Source organism: Coniophora puteana (genome assembly GCF_000271625.1).
Source record: "Coniophora puteana RWD-64-598 SS2 unplaced genomic scaffold CONPUscaffold_4, whole genome shotgun sequence".
In the NCBI taxonomy this organism is placed as follows: Eukaryota; Fungi; Basidiomycota; class Agaricomycetes; order Boletales; family Coniophoraceae; genus Coniophora; species Coniophora puteana.
The window spans coordinates 1,470,402-1,496,047 of NW_006913056.1; the positions used below are offsets into that span (position 1 = coordinate 1,470,402).

Here is a 25,646-nt window from a genome sequence, read left to right on the forward strand (position 1 = left end):
CAAAGCGAGCATTGAGATCTGTTTTACGACGCTTTTGGGGACGATAATTTTCTGAGGCTACATGCTACGTCAGATTTAAGGGAGATTTCGCGAGACGAGAGCATACTGCGTTCTCCGCTTGTAGTATTGTTCGCCCGCGTTCTTGTTTGTGTCGACAGGATGCAAAGGATATGGTGAACAAGGCTCAGGGTCACCATGATTAAGGAAGCTTACCCGGACCTCACGTAGGAAAACACACCAACTGAGGACATGCTATCATAACACCCAATTTATAGAGTGGAAGGAAGGAAGGGATATATGCGTGCACGTGCAGCCAATCTCATCTGAGTCAGGGGTGCCAACCCGACAGCTGGCACGGAACCAATACTACTGCCTCCACGAAACAGCTTATCTATCTAGTTAGGTGTCTCGGGTGACCGAGGCTGCATGCTTATGGATCCCATGATGCTTTTGTCATATACCGGACTATCTCGGCCCTGGTCAGCTATCGCCCCCCTCCGAGCTATTTGGACCGTAGCTTCCCATACGAAGCGCTATGGCGAGCAAATCCACCCATATTGCATATCACGACAGTCTCGACGGAAAGCACCTCACCGATCCTACTCATGATGAAGCCGTTCTACCCTTCCATGTGAATCACCACAAACAGCCGTCAAGCACACTTAGACGCGTCTTCATCGTCCTCGCCGCTCTTGGTCTCTTGACCGTTTTCACCAATCGCTGCGGCCTTCTGTACAATAGCTTCCTCCCGGAAACGATCACCGATGCCGACTTACTGCGCAACCCAGCTTATCTTGTTAGAGCTGAACATGGTGCAGTTGCCACAGAAAACAGGCGGTGCTCCGACATAGGTGTCCAGGTGCTCAAGGATGGTGGCAATGCTGTTGATGCTGCGGTCAGTGCAGTCCTATGTGTAGGCGTGGTCAACATGTTCTCGTGAGTCATGCGAGCTTCTTAGATTGACTCTAACCTCACCTTTGTCCACAGCTCTGGGCTTGCTGGTGGTGGCTTCATGGTAGTGCGGTTACCCCCATCATCACCAAATGACACCTCTGAAGTGTATTCAATCGATTTTCGAGAGACTGCACCAGCGGCATCGAATGCAACCATGTTTCAGGACGAACCGATAAACGCGCTGATTGGTGGACTTGCTAGCGGCGTACCCGGTGAGCTTCGTGGCTTACAAGAAGCCCACAAGAGGTGGGGTAGGCTCCCGTGGTCACGTCTTGTTCGGCCCAGCGTCGATCTTGCTGCTGGCTGGTATGTCGATCCAGAATTGGCTCGGAGAATCAAGGTATGTGGCCCAATTTGCAGTCGAGTGCTCTCTCTGACGTTTCCGCAGATGTTTGCCCCTATCATGCTCTACAATGCCCAATTCCAACCTGTCTTTGCTCCCAAAGGGAAACTACTGGTTGAGGGCGATTCCATCAAGCGCACGAATCTGTCGCGGACACTGGCCATAATTGCGGAGGAAGGGCCGGACGCTTTCTATAATGTGACTCTAATCTTAAGAGCGCCCACCTACCATTATACTAATATTGTTCTAGGGACCCATCGCAGATTCCATAGTCCGAGCGGCACGGAAGGCGGGCGGTATTTTGACCAATGCGGACATGGAGAAGTACTCTGTTAGAGTCAACAATGCCCTTCGAGGGACATACAACGGCAAGGTCATATATACGACGCATGCTCCAACGTCTGGGCCTGCACTTCTACACATGTTCAATTTGCTTGAACATTACGATCTTGCAGGCGAAGGCCGTACAGCCCTGAATTTACATCGCATTCTTGAAGCTATGAAATGTATGTATCCCCGTCGTTAATGGCATATCGCCTCTCACCTTGCATCTGTCATGTAGTCGGTTTTGCTGCCCGGTGAATTACTTCTATCTTCACAAAGCTATTGACTGCTTACGTCTCATTTCTAGTACCAAGATCGGAGACCCACCGTTCTCGGAGAACAGTACTGCGAGAATAGATGAAGTCATGACCAAATCGTTTGCAGCCGCCGTTGTGGCCAACCTCACGGATGTAAATAAACTTCTACTCAAGGATGCAATAAATGCTAAACCTAAATCAGGACGAGACCCACCCTCCGCAGTATTACAACCCGGAGTTTGACATCAAGACCGACCACGGCACGGTATAAAGGTCTCTTTCCTTTAGATCCTCTCTTTTAATGTGTCGCATCAGAGCCAGACATCTGTCGTTGACAGTGCCGGGATGGCGGTGTCTCTTACGAGCACTATTAATGGGATCTTTGGCTCACTAGTTCTCGATCCGGAGACTGGTGTGATCTTGAACAATGAGGTATAGTCAGTCGTCGCCACCACCAGATCACACGACTCACCTTCCTGGAAGATGGACGATTTCTCCACCCCCGGATCACCGAACGGCGATGGCTTACGTCCTTCCCCGTGTACGCTCACCCGCTTTCCCCGCATTGTGAGAGAAAAAGGACAGGACTTACGTTATTCTCAGACAACTACCCGGCGCCAGGGAAACGCCCACTGTCATCCTGTGTTCCGACGATCATGGAAAACTCGGACGGATCCATCCACCTAGTGACGGGCGGGTCAGGTGGTTCAAAGATATTTGGCGCCGTATTCCAGACCATCCTCAACGTGGAATGGGGTCAAGATGTAGGCTCAGCGATCGAGTATGGCCGCGTGCACAACCAGCTCTTGCCCGAGGTGGTGGAGGTGGACAGCATTCTTCCAGAGGAATACGTGGAGGAACTCAGAGAGCGCGGGCATATGGTCAAAGGTTCGTTTGGCAAACATGGTTTACACTGGCGGCGGCGCCGCCACTGGTGGTCGGCTGTATGCCTGACTCTAATTGCTATTAGTACGAGACATCAACCGCATAGCCGCGGTCGTTCAGGCCATTCATGTCAAAGATGGCATTATTTTTGGTACGTTAGTCGCACCTGTCATTGAGCTCCACATGTTTACCTTTCACAGCTGCGAGCGACTCACGCAAGAACGGTATTGCTGCTGGATATTAATGTTTATGATCTTATGAACAATCGAACGGTGCTTCATATACCCCGGGTGACCTCTTGGATTACTGTATCATTACGGCGTGCCAGTAGTTATGTACCGGAGTTGTGCTAATTCATGGGTGTATGGTCAGCTAGCCGAACAGCAAGACGCCCAGGTCCAAAATATCCTTCCATGCAACCTTGAGAAGAGCCAAGTGACTTCGTGATCTTGTGGCGAAAAGCATTCCGTCATGCGGCGCTGAGGTAATTCTCGTCAATGCGTCACATGCACACCTTAATCCAGGACTTCTTAAGCCTAGGGAACGTCGATTTCCGGCGTAGTAGTATGAAATCCAGCGCTAGTGAGCAAGCTAGTGAGGTACTATTGCGCAGGTTGCGACAGACCAGACTGTGACTTAAGTAACAGACAAACAATGACTGCAGATGATCATGTTATCTGTTGAGCAGGCCACAACGGGCTTTATCTCTTTTGATATGCTCTTACACAAAAAGGTGAACAACGAAAGGTCTGCCGTTGGCGTTCAAGTTCAAGAGACGGTGGGGAGGACCGTGGGAATTTCATAATATCATAATGTCGAAGGGACACATGGCGGGGACACGGCACGTCACCGTCACAGCAGTGAACTCTACTGAGCCAATCCCAAGACATTTTAGAGCATCTTGGCTTTGCCAGTGCGACTGCTCTGAAAACTTCTCATACGATGGCAGACATAGACATAGACTGGGACCTCATCTCATCTTATGCTGGTCTACTAACTCTGGCTAGTGGCTCAATCTTTGCAGGGGCGTTTGGTTCGCTTCCGGTACGCCACTCTCTAACGCGACTAAATGGTCTACTTACCAACGAACTTGTTTAGAAATCCATAACAAAGAAAGCGGGAGCGAGTAAAAATATCGTAGAGGATGATGATGACGGCGACGACGATATACCAGAGCGCTTGTCAACTGAGGACGCGTGGCTGTTCCCCGTGGTGCGTATTGTACCACGTACATTCGAAGAGCACAACGCTGACAACGCTGCTCACCGCTTGCAGGTGGGCTCAGTAGCGCTTTTTGGACTGTATGTCATCATCAAGTACCTTGGTGCAGAATGGATAAACTGGTTCCTGAAGTGGTACTTCTCCCTAGCTGGCATAGGAAGTGTATGGAAGGTGTGTGGCCTACTTCTCTGGGATACGTGATATCATTCATCCTCGTTTCAGACAGCCATATCCTTCACAAGGCTGGTCGTAGGGCATGATCGCTGGAAGAAGTACCAGCGTTATCGCCTGCTGGTGCTGGAGGGCCCGAAAGGTGTCGTTCACCGCCAACACGCGGATGTCCGCGTTTCACTAATTGTCGTGTCCTGCAGAATTGACTTCCCTTTCGTTCAGGACCCCGTCACTCTTCCTGTTTCCGCTTGGTGTCCTGCCATCCTTGCTCTATAGCCAAACAACCGCGGGCCGAAGCTCGGCACTGCTAACGGACATCCTAGGAGTTTCCTTCAGTCATAACGCGCTTTCGTTATTAAAGATCGATTCATTCAAGACCGGGACTATTCTACTCGCCGGCCTCTTCTTTTACGACATCTACTGGGTGTTTGGAACGGAAGTGGTACGCGCACAGCCTGATATTCGGAAGACACATGTTTTCTGACGTCTCGGCCGACATAGATGGTGAAAGTCGCAACATCCCTCGATGTCCCTATCAAGCTACTATGGCCCAAATCTTCCAACTTTTCCACGACACGCGGATTCACCATGCTTGGCTTAGGCGATATTGTCATTCCTGGCATCTTCGTTGCACTCGCACTTCGATATGATCATGCGCGTGCGCAGCGTTCTTCAAAAGGATGTGCTTCGTACAGCAAGCCGTATTTCATCGCGACGCTTCTTGCATACGTTGCTGGTCTGGTCGCCACGATGACAGTCATGCATTGCTTCAAGACGGCTCAACCTGCGTTGCTTTACCTGAGGTGAGCACGTGGGGCCCGGTCCTTCTTTCAGGTTGTATATCCCGGTTACTCATGCCGATCGGTGTCTCCGATGTTCTAGCCCCGCGTGCATACTTTCATTCGTCATTACGGGTTTAGCGCGTGGAGAGCTGTCGGAGGCCTGGAACTGGGTGGACGTTCCTGGGATAGATGAGGATCTGAAGCTCCAAGGGGAACGTAGCATCGTAAGCGTTGAAGGGGTGTCAGGGGATCTGACGGAGCCCGCCGGTGGGATGTTTGACGACGTTCATACTTCGAGTGGCATACGGAGTGTGGCCACCGATGACGATGTTGATGCCAAATTAAAGAAGAGGAAGGGCACGAAAAAGGCACCCTAGCATCAGTGCTGATCAATGCTGTATTGCTGCAATGGTGAAGAAGCGGAACAACATTTCACCAACGGTAACATCGTCATATACCAGATACTATGTGGACTACCCTTCTAAAGCTGATAAAAGTCGAGCGACCGATTCATGGTTCGTTCAAAAGTTCACTCCCACAGCGTGGATGCCAATGAACATCTGAGGGAACAGAATCGCACCCTGCAGACCACGGGACCGGTCGTACTCAAACCATCAGCGCCACTTCGAAACCTCCTAGAATAGCCTAACAGGGGTGCGCCCAAGGTGGGTCTACGCAGGCCCACGCCTGAAGAAGCTAGTTGATAATTTACGTGCAGACATGAATACACACCACAGTGTCAGAGATGCGTTCATTGAGGGACAGACGGGGATCGGTAGCACGATTGTCGTCTCGCAGATAGGCCTACATACGATAGGCTGACGGTCGCCGACGTCAAAGATGATGTCCATGACAAATTACGATCGAACGTTCGCTCGCGCGCTTGACATCCCGTTTCCGACGTGCGCATGCGCTCTACATTCTTCTGCAGCCATGAGAGCGCGAACGAGAGCGAGAGTACTGGGACCTGGGTGGCCGGAGGTTCGCCCAACTTCCCAGCCACCCAAACTTCTCTGTACAGGGGCCGGTGACCCGATGGGACCTGGTTTCTGATGGACCGCTCTTCGAGATCGTCGGGCAGTATAAAAGGATGGCGCGAACTTGCGAACGGGTCAGTGCGCGTCAGTGGGCCCGCAACACAGGAAGAACCGGCGGTCGGCGTCCTTGTGGTCCTTGTCGGTTGCGCTCAATCATGACGCGCTGATGACCTCTGATAGTAATCCTTTGTCGAGGTAAATCAGCCGTTTCGACGCACTCGGGGAAGTAAAGGAGGAAAAAATTGATTGCGTCGCGTCGCCGCTGGCATTGGCAAGCATCGGGTTCAAGATCAGCCAACCCGGCATCAAAACGTCTGATCATCGTAGGAGAAGAAAATTTGTCCGAGGTCCGCCAAGCAGCAGCCTTGTCAATTTCGCGGAGGGTTTCGCGGAGGAACGGATATTGTTTTCTCCGAGGGCGAGAGGAACCGTCTTTGAAACACCAAATGGCTGGCGATCTCTTGCGATCCATGGAAAGATCGCGGCGGCTGACAGAGCGCGAACCAGTGAGAATGGCTTTGGGACACACAAGCTCCGTCCGGAGCACAAAAGAGGGTGAGAGAGCAAAGAGAGAAAAGACTGAGCAAGAGATCATGCATCATGCAGCGGACGAAAATATCTGTGGAACCCAACTGATTGGCCAAAGTGGGGGAAAGTATGAATTAGCTCATACGTACTTTAAGTAAGGGTCGGAGCACAAAGGAGATCTGACGAACAAGGTGTTTCCAATGCACGATCGCGGAGGGATGTACAGACGTATGTATTACATAGCTATAGGAAGGCATGAGGAGAAGACTTCATTTTGCGGGAAGAGAGACAGGGGCAAAATCTCGGTGATGGGACTCGTGTGCCTGTTTGGGCTGGATCGATTGGGCGAGATCCAAGTCATCTCATGAATTAGGCTTGCCCTGATGACGGGGATCTGAGATCGAGGTGACAGGGGATTGGAGATGGACTGAGATGGACTCTCTGTCCTTGTACCAGAGAACCGGGCTGCGGAATTGTAGGTTGAGTTGACATTTTCGGTGTGCATCCAGGAAGTGGCCCGCGCGTCTCCGTGCTTCTGAACGCCATACGAACAAGTGTACACCCGCGCGGCGTGGTCGACTGAACAACAGGCGCAACCTCCAAATCAAGCTACATACCCGCCGACATTGGGGGGTCCGGCTTACAAAGCCGGCAACTTACCAGGTTCTGTGCCCGAAGGGAGAACAGTGAGCGAGTGCCCTGTTCCCATGCAATGGCATCAGCCCAGACGGTATAGCTCGACCGACATGGGATGGCAAGGGGCGAGCGAGTCGCTCGCTGGAGGAAGATGAGAGCAGGATTAAGAAGATAGGGTAAAACGACTCCTGGCTGTCGAGCAGTTGTCATTGACATGAGGAAGACAGACGATGGCGTGCGATCAGGGAGGATATGGGAGCCATGACCGGTGGCATCAAATTGGCAGTTGGAGGGCTGAGTGGCATGCGGACACCAGACACCTCTGCTGAGCATGTGAAAGCGAATCGTGTAGGTACGAAGAAGCGCGGCAGGGCTTCCGTGCAGCCAGGGGGAGTTACTGAGGGGACCAATAATGAAAAACCAACAAATTTAGATAGTTTGTCGAGAGAGGGGTGTCAGGGGACACTCAGGGTGCGGACCGTAAGACGCGGGCGGCAGGTCTGCAGCTGCCTGTTGCTTCAATCAAGTTCTTGCCACCTGCGATCCTTCATTTTGCTCGCCGTTCCTGCCCGCTCCTGCCCATCTTCTGCCTCTGCCCACCTCTCCAGCCCAGGGCGAGCAGCTTGGCACATTTTGGCCACATTTTATCTCGCAAACTTGTCGCCTTTCTCCACCACAGTGCTCCTTAATTACTCCGACAGGAAGCATATACTCCTCCTGATCTGGCTGCCGGCGCTAGCGTTCATACTCATACTCCTTCTCAGTCTCGCTTCCCTCCTCCCTCGTACATGGCGCCCCCACCATCAGCAGGTCCCGTCGTCGATGCTTCCTCCCATAATCGCTCCTGGTCCTCTTCGGACAGACCAAAGATCAATATGTCTTTCTCCCCTCACCCCTCCGAGCCTAGTTCGCATCCAAGCTCTATACCTAGCTCTCTCACCTCCTCTCCCTGGACACAGCATGCTCCCCTCGCTTCCCCAGGTCTATCACATTCTATGACCTATATGCTCAACCAGCCACTTCCCCAGAATCACCTCCAAGAGCCCTCCTCGTCCCACAACACTTTGCACCCCCTCTCATCAGATTGGAATAACCTCTTCTCTGCCCCCCTCAGTCCTGCCGTGTTTGCTACTCTGGCTGCTAATGGCGTCTTCTCAGTACCTCCAGCTCCTCCTGTTCCGTCAGGCAACGAGACCCACCGGTACAATATGATGCCCCCTCAGTCAATTGCCGCCCGAGGGTCTTCATCCCGATTCCAACCAGATCCACCTGGATCCTGGTCGCATGACAGCCCCCAGCAGCACGTGGGCAGCTCTCATGCGAATAGACCAGCCATCATGAGGGCTCACTCCTCTTCCGCCACCGTCTCAGGCATTTCAGACAAGAAGGAAAAAGACGGAGTAGCCGAGAGTATGCATCATATGAACAGCCTGTCGCCTGTGAGTGGCCGCCCTCACCTAGAGAAGAGTCGCATGCCGGTAAGAGAAGCAAGATGACTGATCGCTTGATTTTCGCTCACAGTGGATGCAGCAGAGCGAGGGGTCTTATTTGTTGGGAACGAATCACAAGTCGGATGGAACTCCATCCGGTTCTGGTTCGTATGGTCAATTTATGCATGGAGATGCCTTATCCTCGAGCACATCGAGTTACCCTTCTTACACACCTGCGACCCAAGAACGATCAAATGTCGGTGTCCCCCCTTCATTGTGGATGTCACCGACTTCAACCACAACCGCAACGACGACCCCTAGTGCCTACAACGACCTCGCCCAACTAAGCATTCCTTCAAATCCTTCTCACAACTCACTAACAACTTCGTCATTATCGGGTCATAAAGAGCCCTCATCGTCTACGTCCAATTCAATGGATTCAAAATCTGCGTTGTTGAGCGACATTTTCTCTGACGATTTGTTCAGCAATCCGAGCGTTGATACCGGTGGTACAAGCGCATTCACCTCTCCCCGTCCCACCGGCTCTCCCGACCTCGAGTTTTCCATGCCGCTGAGTGCTGATAGCCCCGAAGAGCTTGCGAAGCAGGACCCTCTGGCCACTCAGGTATGGAAGATGTATGCTAGGACGAAGGCACACCTTCCTCACGCACAGCGCATGGAGAATTTAACGTGGAGGATGATGGCTTTGGCCCTCAAGAAGAAAAAGGACGAGGACGATCTGCTTGGGAGAAATGGGGAACAGCCCGTTGGTGGACTTCCCGGCCAGGCCGACATGTCTCTGGGCGGAGTAGCCAACTCAGAAGAGGAGAGAGGTAGGAGGATAGATAAAGGGAAGGGGAAAGTTCAAGTCGTGGGTTTTGATGGTACAAATCAGGATGGTACGGAAGATGACGAGTGCGTATGCCCTTATCTCGCCATACCTCGTGTCTGAATTTGCTTATCAGTGTCGTGCCCATGGATTGGCGAGCCATGAGTAGATCACGCTCCAGGGTGGCAATGGACTGGAGGCCACAGAGCAGGTCAAGATCTCGTCCTCCTATGACTCTTGACATGTCTACCCAGCTTGACGGGCGTTTGTCCTTCACAAGTGCCGGACATGGTCCGGGGCTAAACATCGAGAAACAGACGGAGCGACGTTTCGGTCCGGAAGGAGATGTCTCGAGGACAGTCGCTGCATCTCCAAGGATACCAATACCTGGCACTTCCGCCCTCTCAGCATCCCGCCATGACACCACCGTCCATGGGCTTCCTGCCGTCTATGAGCAACAACAGCTTCCCTTCCCTTCCCTTGATCCTCTCCAGACGCATCTTCACTTCGACGACCACTTCAACCATGCACTCTCCGCGTTCGACCATTCCACGTTCCATCCCTCCTCTCTCCCTGCTACTCACCTTCATCACGCCTTCCGGCCTACAACGCCTGACCCCCAGTCGTCGCATCCACAGCGAACATTCCCCAGGCACGTTAGGAAAACAAGTTTCGACCACACCATCGAAAAAGATGGCATCCTCGCAGAAATACGCGGTCGGCATCAAGTTAACGGAAAGCCGCGGTCGCCTGATAGTTTGCTTGGTTACAAGCGGCGAGCTGTGGAACACCACGTCGAGAGCATGTTGCGGTCAGACCCTTCCAATGTTGATGGCAATCATTCCGCGCACGATCCCGAGACATATCTGACCAATTCGTCGTTCCCTACCTCGTCTTTCAATTTCAGCTTCCCTCCGTACGACGGGCTGTTTAGTCTTGCCGGAACAGCCCAGTCGGCACCTCAGGGTCACTTCTCTCATCTTCATGGGCCAGATGATGCTGCGCTCCACGACGTTCGTTATCACGACAACTCACGGCAATCAAGTCTGGCGAACGGCTATAATCCCAATCCACCTGATGGGGGCTTGTCTGCAGCTGCTGCTGCGGCCACTGCCGCTATGACAGAGGGATACCCGACTTTCACCGGAACGGACGATGCCCTAGACTACCACCAGCTCTTGAGCTTAACGTATCCTGCCCTCGACACCTCGAATAATGGGAACCTTTCTCAAGGTCCTTTCACGCACGTGGATCCTACCCAGATTTTGTCTGCTGAGCAGGACAATGGGCTTGTGCAGAGCTATCATCCGAGCCCCTCAAGTGACGGCTGGGGCAATGGGGTCAACTCAAGTTCTGCGGCATCTCCGGAACCCTACGCTGCGTCAGGAACGTCATCGCCGCCTTCTGTGGATAGTTCCTCCACGAACACCAACCAACCTCGGAAGTTTGCTTCGACCAAGAGAGTGCAAGATATTCAACGGAAGAAGACAGTTGGCGCATCCAAGAGTGCCGGTAACACTGCCTCGGAATCGCCTACACTGGAACCGGCTACTACGGAAGATAGTGCGAACGGGGCTCAAGGGAAAAATAACAATAATGCCAACAATGAGGATGGGGATCAGACGCCTACGGCTTGTACAAACTGCCAGACAACAAACACTCCTCTGTGGAGGCGCGATCCCGAGGGACAACCTCTCTGTAAGTCATCCGCCTTTTCCTCAATTGATGGTCTTCTCATGCAAACGTTCCAACAGGCAATGCTTGTGGTTTATTCTACGTGAGTCTGGTTTCTGCTTAGTGGCATGGCCGTCTTATTGACACTGTCGTAGAAATTGCATGGTGTTGTACGTCCATTGTCTTTAAAGACGGACGTCATCAAGAAGAGGTCGGTTCTAATTATGACGCGTACACGACTAGAAAATTAATGCTTCGTGCTTCTCTGCAGGAATCGCGCATCAGGTGCCCCTAGTAGCTCGTCACGTAAGGGGGGCTCAGCATTGCCCAAGATTGCGTCGTCCTCGACGAGACCACGGGCTTCAACGACCAGTGTTATGCCCAGTCAACTTGCTGGATCTCGCTCGACACCCAACGGCCGCGCAGGCGTAGGCGCAGGCGTCAACACTCTTAATTCGGGTACACTGGCGATGAAGCGCCAAAGACGAACTTCGGCCGGTCTGCAGGGATCGACCCGCTCTTAAACATCGACATTGGACCTTAAGTCACATAGATTCATTCGCCTCGTACTGTAACCATTAGGGTTCCTCTTGTTTTCCCTTGTTATTATCCGCTCGCATGATATTTTTTGAATGGAGCATGACTGTCTGCAATGTATGTACTGCTCGTAGATTATTCGTTCTTATCCTATCTCTACCACTTGTTAAAGTTTACTTGTGTGTAGTCTCTGTTTCCCTCCTTTTCTTTTGCACTAGCGCATTGAACTATAACTCGTGTTGACTGTGTAGGAGCAATGCTGTTTCATTTGATTTCAATCTATGCGACGTTCTTTATATGTCGTGATTTGAGTTGTGCGGGGGCAGTATAGAGACTCGGTTAGGTGCGAGGAGTGGGTGACAGGTGACAGAGAGTTATTGGACTGATTGTTGTGGATGGACAAGTATATTCGAGTCCAGCATCGACGTTGGTCCCCTTTGAATTTCAAGTGATACAAGCTGGCTCCCAAGTTGGTCAAGCACCATGGTGCGCCCTCGTCACGGGCGTCGGCCATGCCACCGTCAAGGTCCTCAATTCCGGCAGGGCTGGTGCCGGTCGCGTCTGGCGACGTGAAGCAGCAGCGGAGGACGTCGCGCGCCCAGCAGCTCGACTTTGAACAGGCCCTGCGCGCCGGAGGCACAGTTGTCATCAAAGAGGGCCGTGATGTCAATGAGCTGGGTGCAGATCTTTCCAACTCTTCCCCTTCTCCCTCTCCCTCCACCCCCGTAGCCGACATGCGCACCCCCCGCCCCGCGCCACCCACCATCGTACCACCCACCCCTACCCCACGCTCCGCCTCCTCCTCCACTAAACCCTCGACCCCGTCTCCCTCGCCCTTGAACGAACAATTCTATGATGCAGAGGACCACTGTGACGTTCAAACGAAACGCCGTTCGATGTACCGCTCCCCAGGGACGGCTAGCAGCCCCGATCTCGCTACCCTGGTCCGCAAGGCCAAAGAGAAGGGCAATTACGTTCCAGCCAATTTCCCGAAGGAGAAGCGCAATGACCCTCCCCCGCCCTTGCCGTCCCCCATTACTGGCATACGAACTTCCACCACTCGTCCCCGCTCATCCACCTCCTCAGCTGTCCATTCTCAGCCCATCACCCGCCAGCCATCGACCCCCCTTCCAAACAAATACTATCCCGACAGAGCCATCGGCGCCGACTGGGTCATTCCAAGTCCCAGCTCTCGACTCGCCGCCGCCAAAGGTTGTAACACCGACAAGGTGCGTGCCACTTGCACCCTTCGACTACGATGCTGACCCCCCTTGAGCCTCCCAAAAGCTCCGTCAGGGCGAAGACGAGTGCATTCCTGGGAAAGATGCTTGGTCAGTCGTCCGTCAGAGATCGTACTGTGAGTTCTCGGCGAACTGCTTCCCAAACATGTTCTCATCGCTAGCGTCGATAAGCGAACCAATTCGTCGAATTCTGGTCCTCGAAGCTCGCCGGCATTTATCGATGCCTTCGCCCCGCCTGTACCTCCGTTGCCTAATGACACTCAACGAACACCGATCGCCTCCCCTGTGAACGATGTCTTCCTGAGCCCACGCCCAAGCACAGCCGTGAGCACGTCTGAAGATAAACCTCTTCCACTAATACGCGGCAGTGCCCCTGTTGATGATGGACGCGACTCTGACGACCAGTCTGTCGTTCTTGTTGACTCGACCCCTCGTATGCGCGGCAGAACCCCTTCGCCCAACACGCGAGGCATGGACAAAGCCTCCAGCCCTGTAGGTAGACTGTCCGGGCACCAGAGACAACGAAGCTCGAGTCTCAATGATCTGGATCTCCAGCGAACATCGTCTTCGCGTCCACCGAGCCTGCCTCCCAAGGATAACCAAGAAGCTGCGGGTGGTCAGGGATGGGAGTCGGAGTCGTCACTGAATGGTATACTCAATGACTTCCGTGGTGTCTTGTCTCAGCTGGATCCTGATTCAGGTTCCTCTTACGACTTACGGGACCCTTCAACACCTGCTCGTCGAGCTTACCTACGCTCCAGGACTGCACCAGCAGAATCTGTACAAGGTAGCGAAAGTAACTCCTCTGTTGCTCGCGGCGTCAATTCCTCAACCTCTGTTATCACACCCCTGCCAGATCCGTCTCCCAATCCCCCACCAAGCTCGCAGTCGACTCGAGCGCCCGATCCTATCATACCACCGCGAATTTCCTCGCTAAACGCTCCTTCAAATTCACGTTCGGGTCAACTGACCTCTCCGAAGTCTACGACAGCACTCAGACATGGACCAAGCCCTTTACGAACTCGCGGCTCTGGAGTATCGGTGCCATCTTCGTATCGGGATACCAACAGGTTACGCGTACATCACCATTCCATTGCATCAAGTTCCGAGCCTTCTCTCATACCCCCACCTAATGAGCCGAAACCTCGTGCGTGCCCCGTCATTGCTAACCCTGTCTAATAATTGATGGTTTGTTGTCCGCCTCAGATATGCACAGCTCCCAACAGGATTTGACAGCACAAGATGCGGCTCCGAGTCGCTATGCTTCGGCGACTTCGCTGGCAACACCTCAAGAAGAGATGGGTGACATTAACGAGACTGCCAAGGAGCTGGCGGCAAAATGTTGGATAGAGGATGAGGAGTTCCTGGCGAAAGATAAGCTGTCGGAGTGGCTTGGTGGACAGTGAGATCCATGCTTCGCTTATGCGAGGCATGTTGCTGACAAGGACTCAAGCAAACAGATTAGCAAACTCACGCTACGACATTACATGGGAAACTATGATTTCACGGACTTGAGATTAGACCAGGCCTTCCGGTACGCTTTCACAAACTAGTACGGATGAGTTCTAATGTCATACTTGTAGGAAACTTTGTGGCAAGCTGTACCTGAAAGGCGAAACTCAACAGCTCGATCGGATTCTTGAGCAGTTCAGCAAGCGATTTTGGGAGTGTAACCCTATCCGTTTGTACGGAAATGCCAGTACGCCGCGTTCCAACATTATATTCATATTCGAAACTTAGCACGCACAGGCGTCGTTCATGCTGTGACATATTCCCTCCTGTTGCTAAACACCGATCTACACATCGCCGAGGTGGTCAGTCGCATGAGCAGGACGCAATTCCAACGCAACACCATGGAAGCTATCAAGTTTTCACTCCAAACCACGTCACCAACTTCGGACAATCGAGATGACAGTAGCGCACATTTTGCTGAAGGTTCTGAAACCATGTCAGCGTCGAGGTCGAAACGTAGTGGAAGTATCACCAGCTGGAACAGCATCTCAAAGGATACCCTCATGTCGTCAGCTGGAGTGTCTACCGTTCCCTCCACTATGCAACCATCTCTGAATAGCAGTAGCACATCAGTGCAGCTCTCAGCCGGTCCTGACTCGAAATCCGCGAGTATGAGCACGCTTCTCACGGACAAGACATGGGAAACCGATATGGAGGGCCTGCTAAAGGTAAACAAGAACCGTTCTCAAGAGAGTAGGCACTTGATCATCGTGATTTTAGGAAATATATAATGCAGTGAAGGCTCAGCAAATCTTGCAGCCTTCTGGAGCCATGCTCGCGGCTCGTGGGTCGACCTCATCCCTCAGCCCAGGGACCGCCCATGTTATGGGTCGGAATAGGAGCTATCGTGGAGCTCAAGATCGGTTTACAACCCTCAAGCGGGGTAGCATCCGAGGGCTCCAAACGATTATCGGTGTGCCTATTCCTGGACAAAGCCCGTACAGCAGCAACAGCAGCGTGGATGGCCGCACCAGTCCATCACCAAGCTTTGCAACATCTCTGAATGAGGTAGGGTCTTTCAGCTTAGACATGTTGGCATGACTAACCATGACCAGAATGTGCAAAGCTCTATGGCAGCCTTCTTGACGCCGTCGCTGGGATTTGCATCGAACTTGTCGCACACCATCATCAGGGAATCACGGGAAGACGAAGTAAATAGCATTGATAGCCACGACTCCAGCTCCACGACCATCAGCATCTCCGACGAGGAACTAGCTCTTCTCGGTGCCCCATGGGCGAAGGAGGGCATGCTTTGCCGGAAGCAATACTGGGAGTCCACTGGAAAGCGGTCAAAATCAAAGAATTGGATGGATGTTTTCGTCGTGATTCAAAAGGGCGAGCTCAATATGTTCTTGTTTGGGGAGCATGGAGGTGGGTCATCGGGGGTAGTTGGCGGCGGCAACTGGCTGGTGAGTGGAGAGTTTACGTTCAGTCGTCGTCGTGCTCACAATCTTGTGCTTAGGACAATGCTCAACCTGTTGGCAACGTCCCTCTGGCCCACTCGCTAGCACACGCTCTCCCACCTCCGGGGTACAACAGACAGCGCCCACACTGCATGGTGCTCACACTGGCCAGCGGTGGCGTTTATTTCTTCCAGGCAGGAACTGAGGAGCTTGTAAACGAATGGGTGTCGACTTGCAACTACTGGGCCGCGCGTACTAGCAAGGAGCCCCTCTCCGGCGGCGTGTCGAACATGGAGTATGGCTGGAATCGGGTTGCTGACTCCTCTCCACACGGACGTTCGATGACAGAGGCCGACACGACATTTGACCGCACGGATACCATGAGCATACGGAGCGCCAAGAGCAATAAGAGCAAATTTAATGGGTGGAGGGAAGGCGCGGCGACCGTCCGCGCGACGAGCTCCCCATGGGCTGACAGAACGTTCATCAACGACTGGAAGCCACCCATGCCTCCGTCTGTGGCGAGTACCAGTGATGAGGAGACCCAGCTAGAGGCTCTCCAGAAGTATGTCAGCACTCTCAAGAGGGAGCTCCAGGACCACAACGAGCTTCGACAGCCCATGATGTCATTGGTAAGTCATATGTGTTACTTTCCGTCTATGCCTTTGTAACTTATCTGGCGTGTAGTATGCCCCGAGATCAGCCAACGGCACAAAAGCGCTGGCTAACTGGGAGAAGAAGTCACAATACCTCCTGACAGAAATTGTGAAATACGAGTCGTACATTGATTCGCTTCAGTCTGCCATGGCGCTCAGGCTGAAGAAACGGGGCGAGAAGGCACTCGAGCGCGCCCTGAGTGGTGCGTCCCATGAAGAAGAAGCGCTCAGTAATGCGAAAGGAAAGTGGAGAGGACGGCCGGAAGAGGACACGATCCTTGAGGCCGACGAGCCTTCAATATCATCTCAGTTCCACCGCCGAGAAATGGCCGAGGGTGGATGAGAGAAGGCCTGTTTACGATACGCAACTAGGATAATCCCTCATGTATAGGCTTCGATCTTTCTGTTCTCTTGCAATTGTATACCACTGCTCTGATCCTGGAATCTATTCATCGGTATATATATCCACACATGCATGTCTTGTCATCAATACCCAGTGAAATAATTGGAAGGCATAAATAATCCCAACGCCCTTATTAGCAGGGCCCGTACTGACGGGGTTTGCGTTAGAAAGTTGAAGGTGCTCTGGCTTGAAAGGGTACTAACTTTGGCGGCGGCGATAACTGCCTCGAGGCCACTGGCAGAGGCCTGAGGGTTGAACTGAGAGCCACCGGTGCTGGCAGCATACCAGACGGAACCGATGTCTTGGTTCGCGTTCTCACCGTAGTGCGTGACAGCGGAGAGCTGAGAGCCCAAGAAGCCGCTGTACTTCGATGTACGCGACGCGTCGTTGGCGCTGTCAAGGTAGTACTGCAGGTGCTTCGTCCAGATACCCTATGAACGACCACGCCATGAGCAACCAATAATCCTTATGGGGCATAGCGACTGCCACGACAGAGGGCACATACCTTGAAGATAGACTGCATGGCGTAAACGCAAGCGTCAGTCAGCATGGTGCGTACAACTTCGCTCCGTGACTATTTCGCGTACCTGATCCGCGTTGCAAGTAGCGCCGCCGGAGGCGGCATCGTCACACGACTCCTTGAGAATGTTGTTCTGCGTCATCGAGCTGATCGTCGCATCGAGGGAGATCTCGGCCTGGTCGAGCCACGAAGAGTTGCCGGTCGCGACAGCGAGGGCGCCGAGGCCGGAAGCGACGACTGCCTAATGTAGGATGAGCATAGAAGACGCGACAACGTGAGCACCGGCTAACCTGGTTGTACGTCCATGTGGTCTGGGAACAACTTTAGTTTGAGAAGGACCAGTGGGTACTTTGAGACACACCTCGCCGTTGTTCTGACACGAGGTCGAGTCCAGACCATCGTTGAACAGGCCGTTTGAGTTCCGTAGCCCAGAGGCCAAGACTGTTGGTACAATAATTTATGTAAAGTTAGATCTCTTTTTTTCATATCGTCGCTGAACACTGACGCCAGTTAGCCTCCTGTTATCGTAGGTCAGCATGTCACACAAGATACGAAGATGCGAAATCACTGACCTTGTTAGCATTGTCGAGGTACGTCTGGTTCTTGTTCCTGTTGTAGCCTTCGGCGGAAGTAAGCAAGAAGAGCTCGTTAGTGATCGAGTTCTTGTACGTGTGCGCCGTAGACCACCAGACTAAATATCTCGACATGAGTCACATACACTGCATATAAGAGAACGCTTACTTACCTCCACCGCCGCAAGTAGAGTCATCCCACTGTCCTGCAATGATATCGTAGATAGTTGCTGCAGCGTTCTAAGCAGCAGACTAAGTACATTGCGCCAGGTACTGGAACGTTGAGGACATTGCTCACCGTGTATGCGCTGCCGTCTTGGCCTTGTGAGCCCTTATAGTCCGCAATCTTCCACAAAGCCAAGATGATCCACTGAGCATCATCGTTGCTGCCGTTCAAGACGCTCTCCCAGTCAGCACCAGGGTCGTTGGCTGTTTGACCAATGTATGTGTTGTCAGCTAAAGACGAATAGTCGTTGATGCCGGCGGCAAGCATAAGGCTGTGCAGGTCCTCGAGGGTGTTCTAAGGGCACGCGTACATGTTTACGCGTCAACAGGGAGAAACAGGGCAGGCAAGACGAAGGACACTGACGGCATCTGTCCAGAGCTCTCCCTCATTGTACTGGCCGGTGATGCTGTTGAAGTATTTGGACTGGAGCTCTTTGGCGATGGCCTGTAAATGGTGTGTGGGTACAACAAACAGGCTGCTATAACCGAAATAGAGGTACCTCTGCGTCGGTTAAGGATGCCGCGCATTGACGACGGCTAAGAACAGCAGCGTGGCCAGCGAGGGCAAGGGAAAGAGCAGCGAAGGCGGCAGTCAGCTTCATGGTGTATAGGGCGTTAAAGGTGAACGGTGGGACACGAAGCACATTGTGTCCACTGGATAATTTATAGATTTATAGGTTCCTCTTCTTCCCCACAACGGACCTGTTTAGCGGCGCGCTGGTGACAGTGGCGATGTTACGGGACCAAACGGCGGGAGATGAAGTGAGATGAGAGCACAGAGCCATGCAATTCAAGCAACCAACAAGACTGCCACAGCTACACATCTGTTGATCTCTTCGACAACAACCGCTGGCGGTAACCTAAACCGGGTAGACCATCGCACACCAATGATGATGCTTTGACAGCGTCAGCATAGCAACTCGTGAACCGTCTGTTCACTGTTCTTCTGGACCCTTGACTGGACCATAAATGAGCGCAATGACGTCCTCCCCTGGCCGTGGATTTGCAACAGCGCCTGAAGCATTACTGCAGAACGGAGCAGACCAGGAAACCTTGAGTAAGAGACTTCTCTCCAAGATCATTGACAGGACATTGACGGGACTGATACTTGCGGCTCCAAAAGATATTTACAGTCCAGTTCTCCATCGCTTGCCAGGTTGTAAGCCAGATCTGGTAGTATTGCCTCTCCTGCTCTCATCACATGCTCACACGGCGTTCAAAGGTTGAGCATAGCAGTAGCGTCGAACAACCGCTCCTAAGAGATATACTCAGACCTCTGCCAGAATAGTGCCAGAATCCCTGGCACTGGCTGCTCCGAGTCCTTGCGTCAAAATCTGTCGAAACACTATGGTAGAGGGTGGTGCAATTCACCACCGCAGATAATTAAGAACACCTTGGGCCAAGACACAGCCTAAAGAATGAACGTCCATTATGCATTATGAACGCCGCTGCAGATCACTGCATAGGCACTGTGCTGCTTGGCAGCATGGCCTGATCGAATCTCCATACCCAGCAAATCACGTATCCTTCTAGATCTACGAACCGCGTTAACCGGTGCCATCTAAGGACTTTACACTTTGCCACGTAATTATACAACGATAATAGGACGCATCACGGCCGTCGGGGTGAGCTCTCACTTCCCTGGAACCTGTTCTTTCACTATTTTAATGATGCCCAACTACGCCCTTGGGCCGATATGGTTCCTCGAGGTATTTTCTCTCTTCATCGGTCAATGAGATATTTACTGCCTCTGTGGGTGCAATGATGTCGTCCATCATACACATCATAGGGTATACACAGCTGCGTTTCACTTACCGAGCAGATCCATGAGATTACTGAGCGACGTGGTTCCAACAATCGGTGCAGTCACCCCTAAAAATGGAGCTCAGACATGCAGCGCTTACCGTCTTGTAAGAGCCTACCCTCTTTGCCCATCGACCAGGCAAGCGCGATCTGAGCCATGCTAGCTCCCTTCTTCTGCGCTACTTCTTCAAGCCTGGGCACAATCTTGAGTGTATGTTTTACAGGCACGTCCGATGAAGCTTACCTCTCGAGGATCGTCTTGTCACCTTCATGCTGTACGTATGAGTTGATCGTGCTGCGTTCATGTTAGTTTACGCAGATACAAAGCATATGTCACGAACAAATCAGTCTTTCCGCGAACGGTCTCTTGCCCATAAGGACGCGTCAAAAGACCGCGAGCGAGAGGAGACCAGGGAATCGACCCCACGCCGAAGAGCTGTATCATGGTGTTAAGATAGCAAGTGAGGCTGGCGAAGCACTTGTACCTTGAGTGTAGGGAACATTTCGCGTTCTTCCTCTCTGTAAATAAGGCTGTGATGGTTTTGCATAGAGATGAATGGCGTAAGCTTGTTTTGGATAGCATAATCTTGAAAGAGGGATCAGAATGTGTTTTTTCAGACTCTCTTGTGGCATGCGTACTCTGCATAGCATGGACTGTCGATTTCGTTCGTGACCTTAGTGCTGACAAAGACAAGACCGCAGACGACAGGACTCACATTCATACGCCCAGCAGGACGACATGCCGATGTATCTCACGTAGCCTGCCTGAACGACATCGTGCAAAGCTTGCATCTTCTGGATGTCAGTAATGTATCGCTCAACAATGGGCTAACGTACCGTCTCAGCGATTGGCGTCTCCTTATCAAAACGATGGCCTGTCAAGTGATTATTATGAGAGTTGATAAATTTGTGGCATGTTTCGATGCTCACACTGCAGAACATCAACGTAGTCGAGCTGAAGGCGCTCAAGGCTATGCTTGATAGACTGGAAGATATGCTGATGAAGGTGTGAGACCTGAACACCATCAATGCTCGCAGGATGATGTTTACCTTCCTGCTCAGACCTCTTTGATTGACGTAACCGAGGTTGTCTGGGTTTTCAGAAGATTTAAATACCCGTTCACCGGGCGTCTTGCCCACGACGTTGTACACCTGTGAAGCTGCCTTGTCAGTTGAGAAACCAAATTGAATCAAAGAGCGACGTTGCCTTGGTCATAACGACTATTTCGTCGCGAGGAAGATTCAACTTCTTGATCGCGTTTCCGACTATTACCTCGGACAATCCGTTGGAGTACATCTACATGAGGACCATTAGCTTGGAGAACGCATACATTAGACGGAACGGCCGACATCAGCTGTGTCAAAGGTGTTGATTCCTGCATCGTAGCTAGTGTGCTGTAAGGTTGAGCAGCTACTTCCTAGTAAACCACCTACGCGGCCTTGATGTGCTTTATGGCCTCATCCTCGCCGAGTACCCAGTCTTGCCATTCACTCGTTCCTTTAACACAGAAGAAAGCGCTGCGTCAGATCATAGCCCGTATAACAAGCATTCGTGTCCGAGGCGGTGAGACCAACCATACTGCATCGTGCCCAATATGATTTTGGACACTTTGAGCCCAGAACTGCCCAGGCGGACTAAACGGCAGTGCTCAGCATATAACAGTGAGCCGTCGAATTAGCGGAGCAACGTGCCGTATGTCATCTTCTTGGTTGCAGCGGACATGGCGTCGAATAGCAAGCTATTGGCAAGAGAAGCGGTGAGAGAGATAAGAAAGTCATGGAATTTATATCCAAGTTTCTGGCATCCACCGTCCGGAGTTCGATGTTAGTAATTTTGGCTTCGGGAGTGTGCATGCCATGGTCAAACCCAGATTATCCGTCGCCTTCGGCGACGTCATGTGTCTCTTGCCCGGGCACCCGCGCTCTCCTTCAAGCTGAAAGTTGAAGATAGACATCTCGCGTCAGCCGGGCTATCTTGAAGCACACAGATTCCGGTGGAGCTGGACATGATGTTGCCTTAGTTAAACGTTAACGTAAACGTTGGCAACCAAGGCGAACCTTCTAGGGGTTGGAATTGTAAGCTCAGCGTCTGGTTCCCATACAGACTTTATGGCGAGAGCACAAGAGTTCGGGGTCCGCCTGTGACGTAATATCCCTATGTAAGCGGTTTCTTCGTTCCCAGCTCCCCTAAAGCGCCCAATGTACCGCCCTTGAGCTTGCACCCCCAATGCAACATGGCACCCTCAATGCAACAGGGTGTGTTTACTCTTTTATTCACGCTAGAATTTTTTGTGGGCTGGTGAAACACATCTATACAAGCCTATAGGTCAATATATGACACAGACTTTCAAGAAAAATGCCAGGGAGAGCGCACCCAGCGCATGTTGCATTGGGGGTGCAAGGGCGGTATGTGAAAACTACTTGTGCATGTCAAGCATCAGAGAATAGGAATATCAGCGATAAAATGACGTTTTATTACTATGCATTGATCATTAATGCTCTAATATACATGTCAAGATTCAGTCACGGTACCGCAGTAACAGAGGTTTTTCATGTGTGCCAAGCAGCGCGTATATTATCGACTAGACATGCCATTATAGACGTCGGCGTTTCTGGAATATAATAATACATACGAAAAGACCTCAGCAGACCAATGGCTTAAGCTGCTGCTTGTGCCGTCTCGTCTCCCATCGTAGCATCTTCAGTCTTTTCCGTTGGTTCCTCCTCTTCGACGTCGTTCGCATCATCTTGAATTTGCTCGGGCGTAGCAGAGTTGGTGATTCCCTTATATTTTTCTCGAGTGGTAACCGCTGCATCCGTCAACGGCGAACCACCAGTTGCGAAAGTCTCTGACAGCGAGCTGACAGTAGTGATAGCCATGTCGAGGACAGCCTCAACCCGTTTCTTGAGAGACTCGCTCTCGCTGGTCACCTCCTGTAGAGAGAATTAGCACGGTTACCCGGGAAAGGAAAGGAAATCAGACTCGCCAGGGTGAGTAGATTGATCCTGGCGCCAGTTTCGTCTAGGCTTACAAACAGTGAGGGATCACTGTCTTCCTCTCCTTTTCCCTCGCTTTCCATCTGATCAGCGTCTGGCATATGAAGCTCGATGTCACCGAAGTGAGCCTCCAAGAACCACGCGATGTGCTGGACACGGGTAACAGAAGAATTATTGGTAGCGTCCGAGTGAGGATGCGAATGCGAGCATGAGTGATTTTGCGACGTCACTACAATGGTTTAAGAATTACTGCAAACGCCGCTGGGAAATGGTTCTTACATTTGGCCGAAGCAGGACTTTTATCAATGCCCGTGATGAGAGCCAGCGTAGAATCCGCAATCATGTCATTGCTTGCACTAGACTCCCATTCAAGCACAGCTAGTTGTTCTTCAGCTTGCTTGACATCTATGACCCCCATGACCTGAGGACTCTATGAGATCAGGTTCACAATATGAGTAGGACAAGGTACTTGCCCTCATAGTGGGTACGCCGTCTTTGTCCACGCCTTCTTCGACGCTTCCGAACATGCCCTCTAAATGCCATCGCACGAGTTCCCAACCTACGCCAAGAGTAACCATCTGCCGCTGCGTCAGTGTGCATGTTGATAATCCGGCGAAGTCGCGAAGGTCTCGTGGGTCCAGGAGTGTGTAAGAATAATCCTTGGCTACTAGCAACCCTGACAGGACATCGTTTTGTTGAGGCGGATTGTCGGCAAGGGTACCAATCGCCTATGAGGTCTTAATGCAAGGTACTTGCTTCCGAACCGGACAAAAGCCTCACCTTTGCGACCCTTTCTCCCCTGAATGTCAGTTCAAGCGTCTCGAGGTTCCGAGGAGTATGGATTTTCACGTCTTCCTCTCGGTCCTTGTATTTCGACGTCAGAGCTCCTCGCAACCTACCCATCGCGGTCTGTTCTCCATGCACAAGGACCTAAATACATGATAAATATGTGGAAGTTGCGGAAAAGAGAATCACTGACTATATGCTGAGCCTTGACGAGGTCGATGAACTCTGCATTCTGAGAGTAGTCTACGTGTGCACTGAAGGAAATGTAGTCGACGGAGATTTTTCGAGGTATGATATTTCCTTTCGTTGACATGATTTCATCCGGTTCGTTCAGGATGTCCTAAATGTGAGATTGCATGAGCGACGGTTTTTTGAGAAGATTCAGACAGGCCGAATGATGGGGCAAAATCATGTTCACATTGCTCTTGTACAGTACATGAACAAGACATAGCGGCGTAGCAATAGTCTCCTCCAAAGTCCCAAGTGAAGCCATCAAAACTCACCCTAGCCATAGTACCTTCAACTGAATAACCGGTTAGAATGAATCCGTTTCGCGCATCTGGTGCCCAAAGTTCGAGGAGTTCGCGACTGGGTCCAGACTGACAGAAACCAGGACTAGCCAGAACGACACAAGGGGGACCTTCAGCAATCTTGCGCTCCCATCCTTTTGGTTGAGGAAGGTTAGATATATGCCTTGGATTCGGGTCAGAATGGTTTCTGTCGTTTAGTACCTACCCAAACTCACTTGAATACAAAAGGATTGTCTCGTTTTGCGAATCGTGTTCGGATATTCGAGTTCATTGTGTGGATGTACGTTTGATAGACGGCCATACACTTCCGAGCCAAGTTAGAAGCATAGTAGATGGGCACATTGTGAAGATCGGGGTGCCGTTTCCAATATTCGTCCAGAATGAGCAACAATTCTTGAGCGCGACCAAGAGCAAAGGCCGGGAGCAAGACATGTCCACCACGCCGGATAATCGAGTGCACTAGACCCGTAAAACGGGCCTCTTTGTCTTCTCTGCACTCCAAACTCTGTACACCGTACGTACTCTCGACAATGAGAACATCAGGACGAACGGGGGGAACCTCCGCCTTGACCAGGTGGCGATCCTCTTCGCGAGAATAGTCCCCAGTGTACAGAATTTTCAGCCCTGCAATGTCAATGAGGAACATGCAAGCACCAAGAACATGGCCTGCGTGGTATGGAGTGAATGTCACTCCAGGACATGGCGTAATGAGTTGGTGGGCTGAGATGGCAATGATAGATGAGAGCGACATTGACATATCCAGGGGCGTGAATAAGGCGTCGGACGACGATGAACTTTGCAAAGTCAGTAAATGTGGACGCTGAGGTTAGATCCAGCGTACCTCATTCGAACATAATCTTGCATCATAAACTTGTGCAAAGCCTTGGTTGGATGTGTCATGTACACCTTGCCCTTACCGTCTCTGAAATTGGTCTAGAAGAACAGCATGATAGGTAGGGCGGATGGGCACATAGTCTACGAAGACGACGCACCTTTTCCATGATATATGTGAGAGCGGCAGCATGGTCCAGGTGAAAACTGGTGATCTGCGTGAGCCAAACGAGTGTTGAAGATGTGACGACTAACGCACTGGGTGACAAGTAAAGCATCCACCGTACTCCAGTCTAGCTCATCGACGAAAGGCAGCGATGCCATACCGCTGTAGGCAGGGTGGATGCCCGCGTCGCAGACGATGGTGATCCCTCTATATTGCAGAACGCAGCATGACCGTCCAACTTCCTGGCCGGCACCCAGGAGGGTGATGCTCAGAGTGGGCGCGTCAGCCATGGTGAATGGTCAGACGAAAAAGCAAAGAATGTGAATTGTGTGCGTCTCGCGACGTTGACCCCTTAGTATGAGCGACGAAGTTGTTGACTTGCTCTACTTTTGG

At 51.9% G+C, this 25,646-nt stretch overlaps 7 protein-coding genes across 7 annotated transcripts; 4 read left to right on the top strand and 3 right to left on the bottom strand.

Moving 5' to 3' along the window:
- Positions 1–535: 535 nt before the first annotated feature.
- Positions 536–3,007, top strand: CONPUDRAFT_89021 (gamma-glutamyltranspeptidase; the record flags this gene model as incomplete). Its single annotated transcript, XM_007768709.1, has 11 exons — positions 536–936; positions 988–1,294; positions 1,343–1,495; positions 1,548–1,807; positions 1,929–2,031; positions 2,081–2,143; positions 2,194–2,310; positions 2,362–2,419; positions 2,482–2,766; positions 2,849–2,914; positions 2,964–3,007. 11 exons carry the CDS (start codon positions 536–538, stop codon positions 3,005–3,007), a joined length of 1,857 nt encoding a protein of 618 aa, XP_007766899.1.
- Positions 3,008–3,620: 613 nt separating this feature from the next.
- Positions 3,621–5,466, top strand: CONPUDRAFT_136185 (uncharacterized protein). The gene is made up of 7 exons (XM_007768710.1): positions 3,621–3,807; positions 3,862–3,975; positions 4,039–4,155; positions 4,207–4,297; positions 4,356–4,597; positions 4,657–4,958; positions 5,038–5,466. Exons 1-7 carry the CDS (start codon positions 3,706–3,708, stop codon positions 5,312–5,314), a joined length of 1,245 nt encoding a protein of 414 aa, XP_007766900.1. The 5' UTR covers positions 3,621–3,705; the 3' UTR covers positions 5,315–5,466.
- A 2,496-nt stretch (positions 5,467–7,962) lies between these two features.
- CONPUDRAFT_81125 (uncharacterized protein) lies at positions 7,963–11,892 on the top strand. The gene is made up of 6 exons (XM_007768337.1): positions 7,963–8,616; positions 8,669–9,483; positions 9,534–11,095; positions 11,152–11,174; positions 11,227–11,282; positions 11,343–11,892. The coding sequence occupies exons 1-6, from the start codon at positions 8,014–8,016 to the stop codon at positions 11,593–11,595; spliced, it is 3,312 nt and encodes a 1,103-aa protein (XP_007766527.1). The 5' UTR covers positions 7,963–8,013; the 3' UTR covers positions 11,596–11,892.
- A 228-nt stretch (positions 11,893–12,120) lies between these two features.
- Positions 12,121–16,763, top strand: CONPUDRAFT_152073 (uncharacterized protein; the record flags this gene model as incomplete). Its single annotated transcript, XM_007768711.1, has 11 exons — positions 12,121–12,837; positions 12,885–12,965; positions 13,021–13,996; positions 14,056–14,251; positions 14,303–14,383; positions 14,433–14,548; positions 14,599–15,029; positions 15,082–15,369; positions 15,417–15,770; positions 15,824–16,396; positions 16,452–16,763. 11 exons carry the CDS (start codon positions 12,121–12,123, stop codon positions 16,761–16,763), a joined length of 4,125 nt encoding a protein of 1,374 aa, XP_007766901.1.
- A 143-nt stretch (positions 16,764–16,906) lies between these two features.
- CONPUDRAFT_53417 (glycoside hydrolase family 76 protein) lies at positions 16,907–18,742 on the bottom strand (the record flags this gene model as incomplete). Its single annotated transcript, XM_007768221.1, has 9 exons — positions 16,907–17,254; positions 17,399–17,584; positions 17,634–17,654; positions 17,705–17,784; positions 17,912–18,034; positions 18,089–18,155; positions 18,214–18,435; positions 18,505–18,585; positions 18,641–18,742. The coding sequence occupies 9 exons, from the start codon at positions 18,740–18,742 to the stop codon at positions 16,907–16,909; spliced, it is 1,230 nt and encodes a 409-aa protein (XP_007766411.1).
- Positions 18,743–19,654: 912 nt separating this feature from the next.
- Positions 19,655–21,673, bottom strand: CONPUDRAFT_121350 (aryl-alcohol dehydrogenase). Its single transcript, XM_007768712.1, has 16 exons — positions 21,636–21,673; positions 21,519–21,578; positions 21,378–21,441; positions 21,294–21,330; positions 21,151–21,240; positions 20,994–21,095; positions 20,874–20,940; positions 20,781–20,818; positions 20,660–20,735; positions 20,583–20,597; positions 20,429–20,529; positions 20,285–20,379; positions 20,188–20,238; positions 20,063–20,136; positions 19,956–20,012; positions 19,655–19,890 (listed from the first exon to the last, which is right to left on the bottom strand). Exons 1-16 carry the CDS (start codon positions 21,664–21,666, stop codon positions 19,805–19,807), a joined length of 1,044 nt encoding a protein of 347 aa, XP_007766902.1. The 5' UTR covers positions 21,667–21,673; the 3' UTR covers positions 19,655–19,804.
- Positions 21,674–22,601: 928 nt separating this feature from the next.
- CONPUDRAFT_89026 (Metallo-hydrolase oxidoreductase) lies at positions 22,602–25,543 on the bottom strand (the record flags this gene model as incomplete). Its single annotated transcript, XM_007768713.1, has 11 exons — positions 22,602–22,877; positions 22,931–23,169; positions 23,220–23,361; positions 23,414–23,668; positions 23,721–23,870; positions 23,920–24,066; positions 24,230–24,419; positions 24,472–25,050; positions 25,098–25,189; positions 25,249–25,294; positions 25,347–25,543. The coding sequence occupies 11 exons, from the start codon at positions 25,541–25,543 to the stop codon at positions 22,602–22,604; spliced, it is 2,313 nt and encodes a 770-aa protein (XP_007766903.1).
- Between the last annotated feature and the right edge of the window lie 103 nt (positions 25,544–25,646).

Bases quoted from the DNA above. Each gene is read 5' to 3' on its own strand.
- CONPUDRAFT_136185 (XM_007768710.1), top strand. From the start codon at position 3,706: ATGGCAGACATAGACATAGACTGGGACCTCATCTCATCTTATGCTGGT. The intron at 3,808-3,861 runs GTACGCCACTCT...GAACTTGTTTAG, and splicing joins GGGCGTTTGGTTCGCTTCCG to AAATCCATAACAAAGAAAGC. The intron at 4,598-4,656 runs GTACGCGCACAG...CGGCCGACATAG, and splicing joins GGGTGTTTGGAACGGAAGTG to ATGGTGAAAGTCGCAACATC.
- CONPUDRAFT_81125 (XM_007768337.1), top strand. From the start codon at position 8,014: ATGTCTTTCTCCCCTCACCCCTCCGAGCCTAGTTCGCATCCAAGCTCT. The intron at 8,617-8,668 runs GTAAGAGAAGCA...CAGTGGATGCAG, and splicing joins TAGAGAAGAGTCGCATGCCG to CAGAGCGAGGGGTCTTATTT. The intron at 11,175-11,226 runs GTGAGTCTGGTT...ACACTGTCGTAG, and splicing joins ATGCTTGTGGTTTATTCTAC to AAATTGCATGGTGTTGTACG.
- CONPUDRAFT_121350 (XM_007768712.1), bottom strand. From the start codon at position 21,666: ATGTCCGCTGCAACCAAGAAGATGACATACG. The intron at 21,096-21,150 runs GCAACGTCGCTC...GCAGCTTCACAG, and splicing joins AAATAGTCGTTATGACCAAG to GTGTACAACGTCGTGGGCAA. The intron at 20,380-20,428 runs GTACAAGTGCTT...ACCATGATACAG, and splicing joins AAATGTTCCCTACACTCAAG to CTCTTCGGCGTGGGGTCGAT.